The 15,851-nt window shown below is 37.3% G+C and overlaps 1 protein-coding gene across 2 annotated transcripts in view; it reads right to left on the bottom strand.

Annotated features, from left to right (window-relative positions):
• Positions 1-5,339: 5,339 nt before the first annotated feature.
• Positions 5,340-15,851, bottom strand: part of LOC133575429 (protein phosphatase 3 catalytic subunit alpha-like) — a 144,095-nt gene continuing 133,583 nt past the window's right edge. For both annotated transcript variants that reach the window (XM_061928160.2, XM_061928159.2), the window contains one exon: positions 5,340-7,329. In XM_061928160.2, the coding sequence (XP_061784144.1) occupies positions 7,151-7,329 (179 nt within the window). In that variant the 3' untranslated portion in view covers positions 5,340-7,150. The remainder of the gene's footprint in view (positions 7,330-15,851) is intronic.

The raw sequence follows: 15,851 nt of genomic DNA, 5'->3' as shown, positions 1-15,851 counted from the left end.
TTTTACTTTGCTTTACAAAACAGTCTCTTCTTAGATGACTTATCAGAATTACCAGTAGGTGGTACTATTACTGTATGAACAGTAGATGCAGCGTATCAACACACCACTGCACAATACAGTTGATACTGCTATGTTTAAAATGGCAGGTCTTTATTTAACAATATGCTTATCATTGCTGTTGACGTTTGCAACTGCATCATAACAGAGCTGTTTTGATATTTCCGTTACATTAGAGGATGCATTCTAGAAATAGTATTACAGAGGAGATTTTTTACACCGTTATAAACCACAACCCTAAAAGACTGAGGCAGAATTTACATGCAGGACAGATTCGATTGTTTTTTAAAGTGGCAGCACAAGTCACAGAACACAAGCCAAGTTCCCACAACCAAGTGAGGAGGAGGACGAGGCCAGGCTGTGGGCCACATTCATCTTGATGTAGCCACCTCTGACGGACCCTGCACACCCACCACACAAGCAGCCGGGCAGAATGTCACAACACATCACCTCTGCTCAGGAGCAACCCAACACCCTTCGGAAGGTGTCAGCCAAAGGAAAAGGGCATCCCTGTGACCAAGCTGCCCTTTCCTACGTAGGAGGACTATTCCTAGAGCAAAAACAAGGAGCAGAGACAGCTGCACATTTGAATCTCTTAACACTATGTGGAGACTTGACAAGTAGATAGCGAGCGACTTGAAGAAGATTTGTTTTATGTTTTTAAACCTGAGAGGACACGCAGGTACTGTAAATGACACACTTTATTCTACAATACTGTTCTACACAAAGAGATAACTCCCACATGGAAATGGGTATTTATGGAAGTAGATCTAATAGAAACAGCTTGCCCAGCGCAGCTCATGTTGACAAACGTCTAGCTGAATGTTGTCAGTGAAGCTCAATATGAGGACAACGTCTGTTGTACAAACACCAGTCTCATGTCAGCGTTAAACCTTAATTGATTTGCATTTATTTGTTCTTTCCTCCCAAAGACTCACATGAGCGACGCTTCTGGGTCAGTGCCAGGCAGCGAAACAGGAGGTTCTGTTGACTTCATAAGAACGTGATGGATGACATAGAGAAGTGTTTTACTGAGACTGGATAGCTAAAATTGTTTCCCTAAAGTAATTTTATCACCTGAGAAATATTTCTAAAGTGAGAAATTTTCTGTCAAAATTGGATCTTGAAATGATCATTCACACGTACATTTCGTCTGGTATTGACTATTGCAATTCTCTTTTCACTCTTTTCAACAAGTCAACGCTAAAGAGACTTCAGACGGTACAAAATGCAGCTGCCAGACTTTTGACCGGTGCATCCAGAACAGCCTATATTACCCACAGTTTATCCAGTCTTCATTGGCTTCCAGTCAAATTCCGCATAGAGTTTAAGATTTTAGTCATGACTTTCCGTGCTTTTGCCCCAACGCTTCAGGGCGTAGCCTCCGGTCTTCAGGCCAGGGTCTCCTAAAGATCTCATTTTAAAACCCGTGAAGACCTGGCATTCTAGGCTATAACTCCCAGACTCTGGAACAATTTGCATCAGTCCCTCCATGAGCTTGACATTTGAAAACTTCTCTTATTAGTAAAGTTTTTAGTTAATGTACCTTTTAACTATAATTGTTAATCCATTTGTTATCCTTTTTATGACGTTGCCCCTGTTGTTTTGATTGAATTGTTGTTTTAATTCACCTATGTGATGAAAAGCACTTTATAAGTAAAATTTTCACACTTACCGGTACTTACTTACTGTTCGTCATTGAACACCTGAATGACTCAGAGCTCTACAGTATCAATTCGAGATCAATGCTTTTTATGACCTCAACACTATCCGTTACCAAACATGCATGTGGAAACATTTTCCTTTGGGTCTGTTTCTTTGCTAAGGCTACACTGCGTCGAGGGGCCGATGAACGGGCCTATGTACAGTGTAGAATCTTGGGTAAGAACCTTCTTGACTTATCCAGAACATAGAAGATGGGTCTTCCAGCATCACATTGTCTAAAACATATACGGCCAAGGCAACAAAGCAGTGGCTCGAACTTGGCAACGACAGCCAAGAAACCTTCTTTTGAGAGATGTGGACCATTGGCCAGTACCTCCTGGAATTTGCGATCACGCAAATTTACGCAAATTCAACAAATCCTTCTGAATTATGCGTGGCTTTACGACTTTTTCCAATGCCCGCATATACACCGCACATTTTGGCCAATGAGCATCGTTTTTACCAATCAAATGTGCTCGAACGCGCATGTCAACCGTCTAATGATAATTTATGTTTGTTTCTGTATAGATGAAGCAGGTACAGCAAAGTGTAACAATAAATCATCTCTTTATTGTGCTTACAGCGTAGCTCAGACCGACAGTACATCCCGTTCCAAACTATGGTGCTTAGCCTTTTGGGTAATGTAGTATATAAAAATTAGTCAACACTCTAGAGTTTTCATTTCCTAATGTATTCATATTTTATTTAACTTTAATCCAGGGCAGTGGTTCATAAACTTTTTTCACCAAGTACCAACTCAGAAAAAACCCCACCACAATGACCAACACTAAAATACAGTAGCGTAGTAGGCCTAAGTATTCATTAAAAACAAGACATAGGTATTTTTAAACAAGTTTATTTAATATTTGTGGCCACTTAATATAGGAAAATAAAGCACTGTATTAAAATCAAGTGATTGTTTGTCGTACCACTAAATGGAGCCTGTACCACAGTTTGGGAATCCCTGATCTAGGGTAAGAAAAATAAAAAACGATTCTCATTTGGAATTACATCTTATCAAAGAGGCAGAATTTACATGACAGAGATGTTGAAGTATGATGATAAACTCTCATCATCTCTCATTTACCAATAGAAAATAGTGCTATAGATCTCAACTGTTTACAAATGCTGGGTTGAGGCATAAATAAATGTTTAAGATGGACAAACACTTTTCAAGCATAAAACATACACGGAGAATGTCTGTAACTTGTGGACGACAGAGCATACAGCGGAGAACGCCTTTGTTAGTGTTTTTTTTATTGTAACTATAATTAATTATTAGTTATAATTAATCAAAACAGTACAGTAATTTGACAGTATTTGCTTTAATTGGCATCTTGTGTCTATTGATATGTCTGTGTGGTATAAAACAATAAAGTACCGTATTTTCCGGGCCATACATCACACTGGTTGCCACACCCACCAAATTTTAGAAGAAATATGTTTGTATCTATGATCAAGAAGTTTTATACATATATATATATGTACATATATATTCACATATATGTGTGTATATATATATATGTGTGTGTAATGTACATATATGTGTGTATATATATATGTGTGTGTGTATATATATATATATATATATATATATATATACGTATGTATATCTGTGTATGTATACATATGTGTATATATGTGTGTATAATTATTTCTAAAAAAAATAAAATATATATATATACTTATATATGTATATATACTTATATATGTATATATATATATATATATATATATATATATATGAAATGTGTTTACCCGCACCGGACCATAAGTCGCAGCTTTTACCAGTACGAAATATTTTGTAAATATTTATTTACATACCTAAATTGTTTCCAAACGGTGCCTGTCACACGGCAGTAAAACGGCTGATCAAACAAATCAGAAGTCAACGTCATGGACCCACTAACTGTGGAAGGTCGTTCTCCAATCAGCTTAACAGACTCAGTACCTCCACTGTGACGTTTTGGTGAATTTACGAAACTGAAACAAGACAAAAATAATGCCATTGTAAGTTAATAATACTAACACAAATGCTTATAACCGTGTTAGCATATTTGCTATTGCTAAAAAGGCTAGCTTTATTACATTACGATAGCACCTACAAAAATAGGTATGAAAACATTCCTACAGACATCTCACTAGGGACGGTTTAGTACGTATGAATTGTTGTAGTTATATTGTAAAACTTACAATTGTTGCTTAGAATTATGAATGAAGAACCCTTTCGAGTAAAAAACGCTATGGATGAATACTTCCGGTTCAAAGAACAAAACAGGTAATACATGTTTAACCTGCAGCACCCGCAGTGAGTGAACACATCCAAAAGGTAGCGCCGTAGCACAAACAATAATACACCTTTTAGTGTTTCTGTTGGTGTTCTATGAAAGTTATTTGTTGAATACAAAACAATATGGCCGTTAGCAAAGAAAAATCCAAAAGTTAGCCACACTGTTCTATAAGCCGATAGGTTCAAAGCGTGGGGAAAAAGTAGAAGTTTAGAGTCCAAAATTTGTTTTCCAATTTTTGTTAGAAACTTGTGCAATTTGAGGTTAAAGTTCCAAGGAACACCCTCCATTCATCCATTTTCTACCGCTTATTCCTCTAGGGGTTGCTGGACCCTATCCCAGCTACACTTGGGCGGAAGGCGGCGTACACCTTGGACAGGTCGCAACCTCATCACAGAGCAAACACAGATAGACAGACAACATTCACACACTAGAGCCAATTTAGTGTTGCCAATCAACCTATCCCCAGGTGCATGTCTTTGGAAGTGGGAGGAAGCCAGAGTACCCGGAGGGAACCCACGCAGTCACAGGGAGAACATGCAAACTCCACACAGAAATACCCCAAGCCCAGGAATCGAACCCAGGACCCTCGTATTTTGAGGCACACGCAGTAGCCTCTTTTCCATAAAAAAAATCATAAAATCACAAGTTGATTCAATGTTATTGAAAAAATAAGCTTTGAAACTTTTGTTGCACTTTTCGGAAAAAGCTGCTGCGAATTCAGGCCTTTATGGCCACAACAATCACAAAACAATGATAAATCCTGATCGACCACTGTCCCAATGGTGAGTGCAGTGACCCAGATATGAGAGTGAGGTTTAAAGGAGTGAGTGTAAGAGAGAATGGCTAGTGCTATAGTATGTTGTGTAAACCTCACTTACAGAGGAAGTGCTGGACAATGAGTTGACTCATTGACTAATACTGTTCTTGGTCTGTGGACATTTGTCAACCTTGGTTCAAGCCCGGTGTTTTCAGGACTGGACTATGCAGAATCACCAATGTTACACTTGCACAACTAGGAACTGAACGTAATTCAAGACTGAATGACGGTTATTAACAATACCGACCAGTTCTAATACAATTGAAAAACAATGAGTTCTTGGCGACATTAGTACGTTTGATTGATTGATTGAGATTTGTATTAGTAGGTTGCACAGTGAAGTACATATTCCGTACAATTGACCACTAAATGGTAACACCCGAATAAGTTTTTCAACTTGTTTAAGTCGGGGTCCATGATACGTGTATGCGATTCATCCAGTAAATAAAGGCTCGGTATGGATACCAAAGGTTCATGCATATTTTATTCAAGAGTAAAAAAAGTGGATTGTCCCATGGGGCATGCTTACAGTGTTAGTGACTGGGGAGTTGAAACAGAGAGAGAGAGAGAGAGAAAGAAAGAGAGAAGGGGAGAGAGAGAAAACCATGACACAGTCGCTATGGCATGGGGGGTTCACCTCTCCCAAAGAAGCACAACAAGATCAACCAAGGAGCAACGCAACATGAATAGCAACTAGCAGAGAGAGAGCTTAAATATTAATAATAATGTTCATAATAAATATAATAGAACCATAAATATCAAATAACAAGAGTAATGGTTGTTTTCTTTTCATTTAAATTGTGACAGCAACACAACTGCCTTATCCGGTCAAAATGTGTCTTGCTGCTTTTTGCTTTGAACTGCGTTTTTTTTTTTTTTTTTTTTTTTTTTACCATGCGATCATGCTTTTTGTATGCCTCAATGTCTTTTGCCTCTGATATACAGTAGCGGTGGTCATTCGATACTAGTTTGTAGTTATTACTCATATTTGTCGTTAAAAAGCACCTCCCGTACATTGACAAAGAAGTACTGAACGTGGACTTGACACTTCGGAGTCGAAGCGTAATGTTGTTCTGTACAGTGCCGAAAGAAACAGGAAGTAGGCGTTGAAAATAATCGGGAAGGAAACAAAATGAATACAAAAAAAAAGCAAATGAACATTATGTACAAAATAAATAATTCATAACTCCTCCGCTCATTTATGTCAGCCAGAAAACCAGAAAAAAAAATCCTACTATAGTGAAACACAGAGCACAAATATAATTCACATTTTTATCAATTAACTTAACTCTGCATGCACCGATGCGTTAATATAAATGCTTCACAAAGAAACCGCTCTTCTGATGTCTTCCCGTCTTGGCAGCGGAAGAGTCCATTTCCTCTGTAAAATATAATTGCCTACTTCTTAGGCCAGAGATTGATGTGTTCTAACAGGAGGGATGTGTAACTTAGTATGACGTCGCATTTCAAGCTCGTTCACACTCGCATAAATAAAGCATTCTGTTTCTGCTACACTGCATCTTGCATCAGGTGTGCAATGCAAACGTTCTAAGTAGGCTCAGGAGAGACAAGCCTAGTTTGAGGCCTAGTTAGCCTGAGGCTAGAGGGAATGATTGGGCCTCTACTCTTTCATCAGGTGGAGGTGTTGTGCTCCAAAAGCAAACGTGATCTCCTCCTATATTAAAACACCAGGGCTCAGATCAGTCTGCAGCTGTGATGATCTTCGCACATCCCTGTAGGAGAAACAACCACCCCTCGCGTCGCATTTTTCCAGCACATGTCTCAAATATAACGGGCGAGGACGTTGTTAAAGCATATCCCACTTCTGGCTTTTGGATGCAAACAGGAAAAATAATCTATTTATGTCCCTGATGGCCACACTCTGACCTTACCCACTCCTTGTCAGCACGACACGTTCCACATCCACATGACGCTGACACGGTCAACCCACTGCGGATCTCCAACATGCACAGTGAATAGTAGCTCCTCCTGCTTTGCACAGGGAGTGATGACGTGGGTTCTTTCCTCTTTCTTCGGGTAACGTTGGAGTCAGAGTTCTCTAAATCGGCCTTTTGTTGTAAAGTCCGGCCACACTCATGTCTTTTAGGTAGAGCAAGGAGAAGGGGTAGATAATCACGACCCTCTCTGTCTGTGAAGCCAGTGTTGGAAATACTGCAATTTGTGTGTGATGTATTTGCTTATAGAGTATGTCTATGTACAGGTATAAGTACCAGTGTTGTAACTGCATTAACTGTGTCTTGGGCATGACAGTGCGCATCCATCACTGTATATTGCTGTTGCTATCGGTCCCATTGGGTTCTCCCATATTCATGCGACCCATAGACAGGCCCACACTGTTGACGGCGTCACGCCGCGGCGGCATTCTCTCGTTGATTCTGTCCAGACCTTTGGCCTCCTCGAAACTGCTGATCCGATGCTGCGGGGAGAAGCCTCGAATGGCTGTGAAAACAAGCAGCCACAAAAACACACACACATAGATGCACACAGTTAGTGTTTAGCTACGCGTTCGGTAGAAATGTTTGTGTCAAAACTCCCGATGGAAGCCTTTGACTGAATGCCAGTCCGACTTAACGAATAAACTCAACTTTCCCATGCTGTCGTTGCACTCTAGTAAGGGCAATGCCATCATTCGGTCCTGATTTTCTGCTTGTGGTTTTGGGTTCGGATAAACAGAATTCTGTCGCACTGCGCATGTTCTAATCCCAATATCTACAAACATCAGGCAGTATTTATCTGTTGTTCTCAATGCTGAGCCAGGATTAGCTGGGTGACCTAACCACTGATCAGTAGATCTGTAGTCAAAAGCCCCTAAGAGAGAGTGTGTGTAAAACAAAGCAGAGCTCTACAGAAGTACCGTATTTTTCGGACTATAAGTCGCAGTTTTTTTCATAGTTTGGCCGGGGGTGCGGCTTATACTCAGCAGCGACTTACAGTATGTGTGAAATTATTAACACATTACCGTAAAATATCAAATAATATTATTTAGCTCATTCACGTAAGAGACTAGACGTATAAGATTTCATGGGATTCAGCGATTAGGAGTGACAGATTGTTTGGTAAACGTATAGCATGTTCTATTATATGTTATAGTTATTTGAATGACTCTTACCATAATATGTTACGTTAACATACCAGGCACGTTCTCAGTTGGTTATTTATGCGTCATATAACATACACTTATTCAGCCTGTTTTTTACTATTCTTTATTTATTTTAAATTGCCTTTCAAATGTCTATTCTTGGTCTTGGGTTTTATCAAATAAATTTCCCCCAAAAATGCGACTTATACTCCAGTACGACTTATATATGTTTTTTTCCTTCTTTATTAGGCATTTTCGGCAGGTGCGACTTATACTCCGGTGCGACTTATACTCCGAAAAATACGGTAATCATTCATTTTGTTTTCAAAACTAGTGTGTGTTGTTATTTATTTGACATACAGAGACTAAATAATTGAACTAAGATTAACATGAACTGTTAATCTTACTAAGCCCTACTAAAAGTCTAGGTCTGCAATGATTAGTCAACAAAATCAATCATAAAAATCAATCGACAAAGGTTTGTTATTAATACAAAATAATAAAATTTTAATGATAAACCGCCAGGAATGTTCATGTTTACAGTCTTATTCTTGTAGGTCAGGGTGCCCACACTTTTTCAGCAAACGAGCTACTTTTCAAATGACCCAGTCAATGTGATCTACTTCATCTTCATAAATTGATATATACATTAATATTTCTCTCTTTGGCAGCTAAATCACAGATGACCATGCTAATTTACGCTCTTGGTGTCATGATCCGTTACCCAGATCATGGCATGAATTATGTTTTGGTAATGTTTCTGTGTTAGTCTGTTTCCTGGGTGCACCCTCTTTCCCTGTTTACTGTTGGTTTCCATGGGCACTGATTCTCCTCACCTGTCTTAGTTTTGCAATTAGTGTTCCCACCAGGTGTTTTGGTTAATCACTCCCCTTTATAGTTTCCTGTCACCCAGCAGTAGTTGCTGGGTCAATGTTTGCGATAGGCAACATTTACGTTCCCCTGGTTTTCTCCTCGCTCTTTAGATTATTCTGCCCTCCAGCATTCCCCGTTTTTCACCCTTGGTGACATTTTGGTTTTTGTTTAGCTCCACGCTTGCTAGTATCCTCAGTTTGTATTTTTGATCCTGCCTTAAAATAATTAAAAACCTTAAGTCTTACCTGCAGGCCGCTCCTGCTTGTTTTCTGCCTTGGAAGGAACACGACAATCGCAGCCATGCGTCGAAGACGTAACACTTGGGTCAGACACTTATTTCGATTTGATATTTAATTTTTATTTAATTTTTAAAAATTGTATTTTGTAATGGTACTTTAATTATTAATAGTTTATTGTTTTTATTTAAATAGTTTTGTCATCTATTTTAGTCAATTATTAGTAATATCTTTTCAGTTATAATGAGTGTTGTAATTATACAATGCACTTATTTAATTACAATTTTCACATTTTAACTTGATGTTTTTGTTGATATGGTACATTCATGTTTGTTGACAACGCCTAGCATGGCTGTACAAGCCAATTCTTGAGTGACAGTCCCTGTTGCACTTAGTGCAAACATGATTAGAGACTTCGTCCCGCTCCTGCTGTGCGATAGTATTTGCAGTACGTTTCCTCTTGTCTCTCTTCTCCTCTGCGAGCTGGAATCTCCTCAAATCAGCCTCTGCAATACCCCGTCTAACCGCTATATATATATATATATATATATATATATATATATATATATATATATATATATATATATATATATATATATATACACACACACACATAAATATTTAATATAAATATATAATATTTATACATCTAATATTTAATATATATTATACTTATATGTATATGTATTTATGTATATATTTATATCTAATGTTTATTTATTTATAAAATTTACGTTTTTGTTAACATGTTAAAGGAGCTTAATCAAAATACAAGCATGTTTATCACATGTATCATTTTGTAATTGTATGCATGTTTGAAAAAAACCCTCAAACCATAACCATAACATATACATTCCTTTCTTTCATGAAGACAAGAATATAAGTTGGTGTATTACCTGATTCTGATGACTTGCTTTGATTGGAATCAGACAAGATTCACAGTAGTGCTGATAACTTCCACATTTTCGAATTTACATTGTAGAGTAGAAAAAAAGTCCAATACCACATAAAAGTGGTTGTTTTTTGGCATCTTATTTGTCCAGCTTTCATATTCATTTTTATACACTTTACAAGAAATATATTGACGGCAAATTCCGTAGCTTGCTAGCTTGTGCGCGGTAGCTTTCTGAGACTCTTATTTTGTTAGCGCAGACAGGATAGAGCAGCACTTTTATTATGAAGACAGGAACTGTGCGGTTGGTCTTTAGGCTTTTGACAGCATGTGCGCCGCGAGAGTCTGTTGAAATAAAACGTGTTTCTCGACTTCCTGTCAGTGTTTTTTTAATTTTAAAAATGAGCTCGCTGCAGCCAGCATCATCTCACAAGGTCCTCGGGTGTCGCGAACGTCAATCAAGTGACGAAAGTAACGTCATAGTGAAGATTGATGATCGCTAATTTTTAGGACTATTTTTTTAAATGCCTGGCGGGCGGTCGACTGACAACACCCTCCGCGATCGACCGGTAGCTTGCAATCGACGTAATGGGCACCCCTGTTTTAGGTAAATAATAGCTAAATCACCTAAACAATATTGGATAAAATACTTTTTGCACTGAATGTCATGTGTATAGGACATCTTGCACTTTAAGTCTGTTGATTTATTTTTCACTGTGGTTCTATACTTTGTATAAGAAGGTAAAACCATTTGTTTCGCAGTCATTTATCTTTCCTTTGTTACAATTGAATTTACTATAACAGTTTTTGAAAATGAGTTAAAATCAAATCACGCACTCAAACTTCAAACTCAAACGTGTACAGCCGATCATAGGTAAAAAGTACCGTACTTTTCGGACTATAAGTCGCAGTTTTTTTCATAGTTTGGGGTGCGACTTATACTCAGGAGCGACTTATGTGTGAAATTATTAACACATTACCTTAAAATATCAAATAATATTATTTAGCTCATTCACGTAAGAGACTAGACGTATAAGATTTCATCAGATTTAGCGATTAAGAGTGACAGATTGTTTGGTAAACGTATAGCATGTTCTATATGTTATAGTTATTTGAATGACTCTTACCATAATATGTTACGTTAACATACCAGGCACGTTCTCAGTTGGTTATTTATGCCTCATATAACGTACACTTATTCAGCCTGTTGTTCACTATTCTTTATTTATGTTAAATTGCCTTTCAAATGTCTATTCTTGGTGTTGGGTTTTATCAAATAAATGTCCCCCAAAAATGCGACTTATACTCCAGTGCGACTTATATGTTTTTTTCCTTCTTTATTATGCATTTTCGGCAGGTGCGACTTATACTCCGGTGCGACTTATACTCCGAAAAATACGGTAATTAATTTCATCAAAAATAATTGATGACTAGTGGACTATTAAAATAATCGTTAGTTGCAACCCACTTCTGTACCCTCATAGTTAACATGCTGTTTCTTTAATGGTTGACTATTGGCAAAAAATAGGTGTTTAATTTTTGTTTATTCCAATTGTTGAGACGTTATATACATTATTTTATAGTTCCTTATTTTATCAGTTTCTTCAGTGGCCCAGTTTTGATTTAAAGGTCCACAGTGGCCAATAGAAACACAACATATCGTACATACCACATATCATAAAGGAAACATTACTTTTGAACAAGCATTGTTACACTACTTTCAGCAAACATGCAGTCACCCACAAATATTCTGCTTGACATTGTACATCTAATATTCAGCTAAAATATTATCAAACACACACTCACACAAACATAATAACAAGCCATACCCATAATTTATTTGCCTAAACAAATTATGGACTGTACATCAAGTAAGCCACACACACATTACTAAATATGCACAAACAGACAAATCCAAATTCCAAAAAGGTTGTGTACAACTCTTTGTAAAAAGAGAATGCAATGTTTTTTCCATCAATATTGATTTGTGCTCAATTATAACAAAATCACACATTTAGAATTGATACCTCAAAAACATTCCAGTAAGCTAAGACTCACAGTTTCTTGGGAACTGAAGATACTGTTACTTACTTTGAGTCTTTTAAGTCATAGATCAAAATGTTAAACCCATTTTTCCTACAAATTTGTAAAGCATGGGCTGATTAGGGGTTACCTATAGCATTTAAGTTACCCATACTACCATGTTGCTGTCAAAGACCTTTGAAAAAAATGACATATTTTACTTTCATTTTTAACTATCATTTTCTAAAGCAGTCAGTGTGCATCTTTAACCGTGTTTCGATTAAGCAGTAAAGTTTAGTTTGGTATAGAACACATTTTCACTTCTTTGAACTCTTCAAAGGGAATCGACATAGAAGTACAACAGTACTCTATATAAGTTTCATGTGACAACAAAAGAGACGAGTACCGGATTCGGTACTTTTATAGGTACTAACCAAATTATTTTAGTACCGCCAAGTACTGATTCAGGTCAAATTAAAAAGTACCTTTGTTGCACGTAATGTCACGTTGGGTTGCAGAGTCGTATCGGACTACCTCCAGTTATTGTTGCAATTTTTTATACTAACAAAGCAAGCATGCTTGATAAAAAGTGCTCTAAAGTAAGGCTGTACTTTTCAAAATGCGCGAGCTCAATGCTAATTTACATTGGCTATAATTTATATACATGCTACTGTTCAGCATCAGCACTTTTACATGGCAATTTCAGCACGTCCAGATTTGGCAATCAAAATTACAACTATGATACACATTACAATTAAAAAGCTGGTTTGTAATAAAGACTGTACAATACTTACAGTATAAATACGTTGTTATATATATATATACATATATATAATTGATATATTGTATATATTATATAAAAATATAATATATCAGTATATATCATATTCTCTATATATACTATGTAAATATTACATATATCTTATATTTTATATTGCTACTACGGTACATGTTTAGTCTACTTTATACATGCTTTATCCTTTCCATCCTTACACTTTCCATCCTTTGTAACTGAGCTACTGTGTGGAACAATTTCCCTTGTGGATCATTAAAGTTTGTCTAAGTCTAAGTTGTAGGTCTCAACAAAAGGCAAGACTGGCACATCCAACTTAATGGCAAAGGACTGACTACGGCAACAAAAGTAGGACAAACTGCAATGAATCAATACTTTCAAATGAGACTCAGAAGTGTTGTGTTTGATAGCCAATTACTACTTCCCATGCTGCCTTTGAGTGCAGGGCAGGAACCAAGAGACTTTTCTGGATTGATAAAACGTTTTGATAATTTGCCTACGCAGACATTTAAAAAAGGATATCTTATCCTGGTTTGTAACTGAGCGAGTACTATGTACAAAGATGAGCCTAATTGTTTGTTTCACACATTTCTATTTGTCTATTATGACTGTCTTCAAATGTGACTGTGTTTTGTTGCAGGCATTACATTCAGAATTCATTGTGAAGTTCAGTAAAAGCTGAATTCCTCATATGCAAATCATTGCCGTCTGTCATCAATTTTGGAATAAGGGTTTGATCGAAGCTAAACATTACAGTTAAGTGAAGCGTGCACAAAATCACCAAACTTGTGTATACAAAATACAACACAACATTTAATACAACACATGACCTCGATCTGTTTGTTGGTTTGTCCTCTTTTTTTTTAAGGTAACAAATACATTATTATCCATTAATACAAGCATATTGTTGATGTCTAATGACAACCATGTACTGTATGTCACGTAACACAACAAATGACTGTTACTGGACATATTTAACACCAGAAATTGTCAAATGAAAATACTGAATAAAAATACTCGAGCTACCCAGTTTTCGATTAACAGTGATTACGCGTAAGTCTCTGCAGTCCGACCAACACAAAGTGAAAATGCTCTCCCACTGTGTTTGATTGACACTTCCGGAAGCTAATGGATATACTTAAAAACTTAATTATGTTTTTATTGGACAGGTAGGTATGAAGTGTTGTTCGATCGTTATAAAATCACAGCATTTTAAACGTACAGAATTGTCGTACAGCTGATTCCCTCAGGAAAGCTGACGTACCAATTAGTGTTTTATGTGGTAAGGCGAATGTCTAGAGGGGGAAGTATGACGGAAAATGTCAGGTGACTTTGAGTTCGAACCTGGGTTTACATCGGGTTCAATTCCAAAAACACTAATCTACATCACAAAAAATCCATAACAGTCCATGGGCGTGAACAAAATGTGGTAGAAAATGAATGAATATTTTCATGGAGTACAGGGTTGACATCTGACTGCGATAACACGTGGAGAAATATTATAAACATATTTACTTTCTTGGCTAAATTGCATTTTTAGGTGTATCAAAGTACCTTTACGATAGCTCTTTAAAGGGGAAATGCATTTTTTTTGGAATTTTGCCTAATATTCACAATCCTTATGTAAGACAAGAACACGTTTTTCTTTTTTTAATGCATCCTGAATAGTAAATAAATGCCATCAAAAGTCCGCTTACAATGGAGTCTGTGGTAGTCGCTCTATTCTGCCTATAAAAGCTCTTAAAAAACCTCCATTAAGGTTTTAAATACATGCTGTAAGTACATATGTAATGTAGCAACGGGCACATTTATATTAATATTTATGTATTTTGCTCATTTTAAGCAAACGTGGCGCATTAATAAAAAAAAAACGCATCACGACGTCACTGATTCTACTCACTGTAGACTTCATGAGAGCAAACAAACATAATAAAACATCACTTACTGTCTGCTGTCAGTAGGATGCCGATTGATAGAATCCTGTTATATTCCCGTTTAGATGAACAATCACTACTAATACTTGCAAACGAAGCGTCTTTTCGTGTCGCCCTCGCCACATCCGGGTCTAAATTGGCTGTCAAAGTGTACCAACTTGTCGGAATACGTCCTCATCCTTCTGCTATCCAAGTGAGAGGCATGATTTATGATTTAGAATAATTGTTCACGAGCAAAGAAGCGGGGAAGCAGCTTACCACTCGATGATGCCAATAAAGGCACACAAGCTTGTGATCGGCGCCGCTATAAATAGTTTGTGTGCGTTAGCGCTTATAATAACAATATCACTAATTCTTGGTTAATAATCAAGTCACGAAATGTAAATGGAGTATTGTTAGTGTTTTTTTATTGGGTTAACGGGTGAAATAGAGGAGCTCTCATTGGCTCTGCTGTCTGCGTACTTTTATTTTAGTTTCTTTACGAGTTAGAATTGTCAGGCTTGTCACTGACAGTTTGGTTATGTTTTGGTTTTTCCTCTGTTTGTGTTTCATTTCCTGTCAGCACTCTTATTTTGGTTCCTTTTCCTGCACGTCTCCCTGAGCGCTTGTTTCCCAGTCTGGCACACCTGGTGGCAATTGCCAATCCGGCTACTATTTAGACCTGCCTCGCCCTCCAGTCAGGGCTGGAGTATTGTATGCTGTGGACTGTTTGCTGTCTCCAGTTCTCCCTCGTTCCTCGTCTCTTGTATCCTGTTTGCCGTCTCCAGTTTGCCTGGTTCCTCTTTCTTTTTTTTCCCTGGCATTTTTTGGACATTAAAATCATGTCTTCCTGCAACAAGCCTGCCATCTCTGTATCTTGGGGTTCGTCACCAACAATTCCTGACAAGAATGCATTAAAAAAATACATCCATCGTCATGCCCTTCGTAATGTTTTTTAACGATAGGCAAAATTCCAAAAAAGTAGAGTTCCCTTTTAAGGTAACTGAAACCAGGAAACAGATTGATGACATGCATATTCACCTTTTAACATATTTAATCGACAACAAGTGATCAGATTAACATCAGCGTTCACTCCTCTTTTGTGTTTGTGTGCAAAAAAAGTGATGATACTGTATGATAAGCAAGTGTGCAG

The sequence above is a fragment of the Nerophis lumbriciformis genome, linkage group LG35 (assembly GCF_033978685.3).
Source record: "Nerophis lumbriciformis linkage group LG35, RoL_Nlum_v2.1, whole genome shotgun sequence".
Taxonomy (NCBI): domain Eukaryota; kingdom Metazoa; phylum Chordata; class Actinopteri; order Syngnathiformes; family Syngnathidae; genus Nerophis; species Nerophis lumbriciformis.
This window is presented reverse-complemented; position numbering and strand designations above follow the sequence as displayed.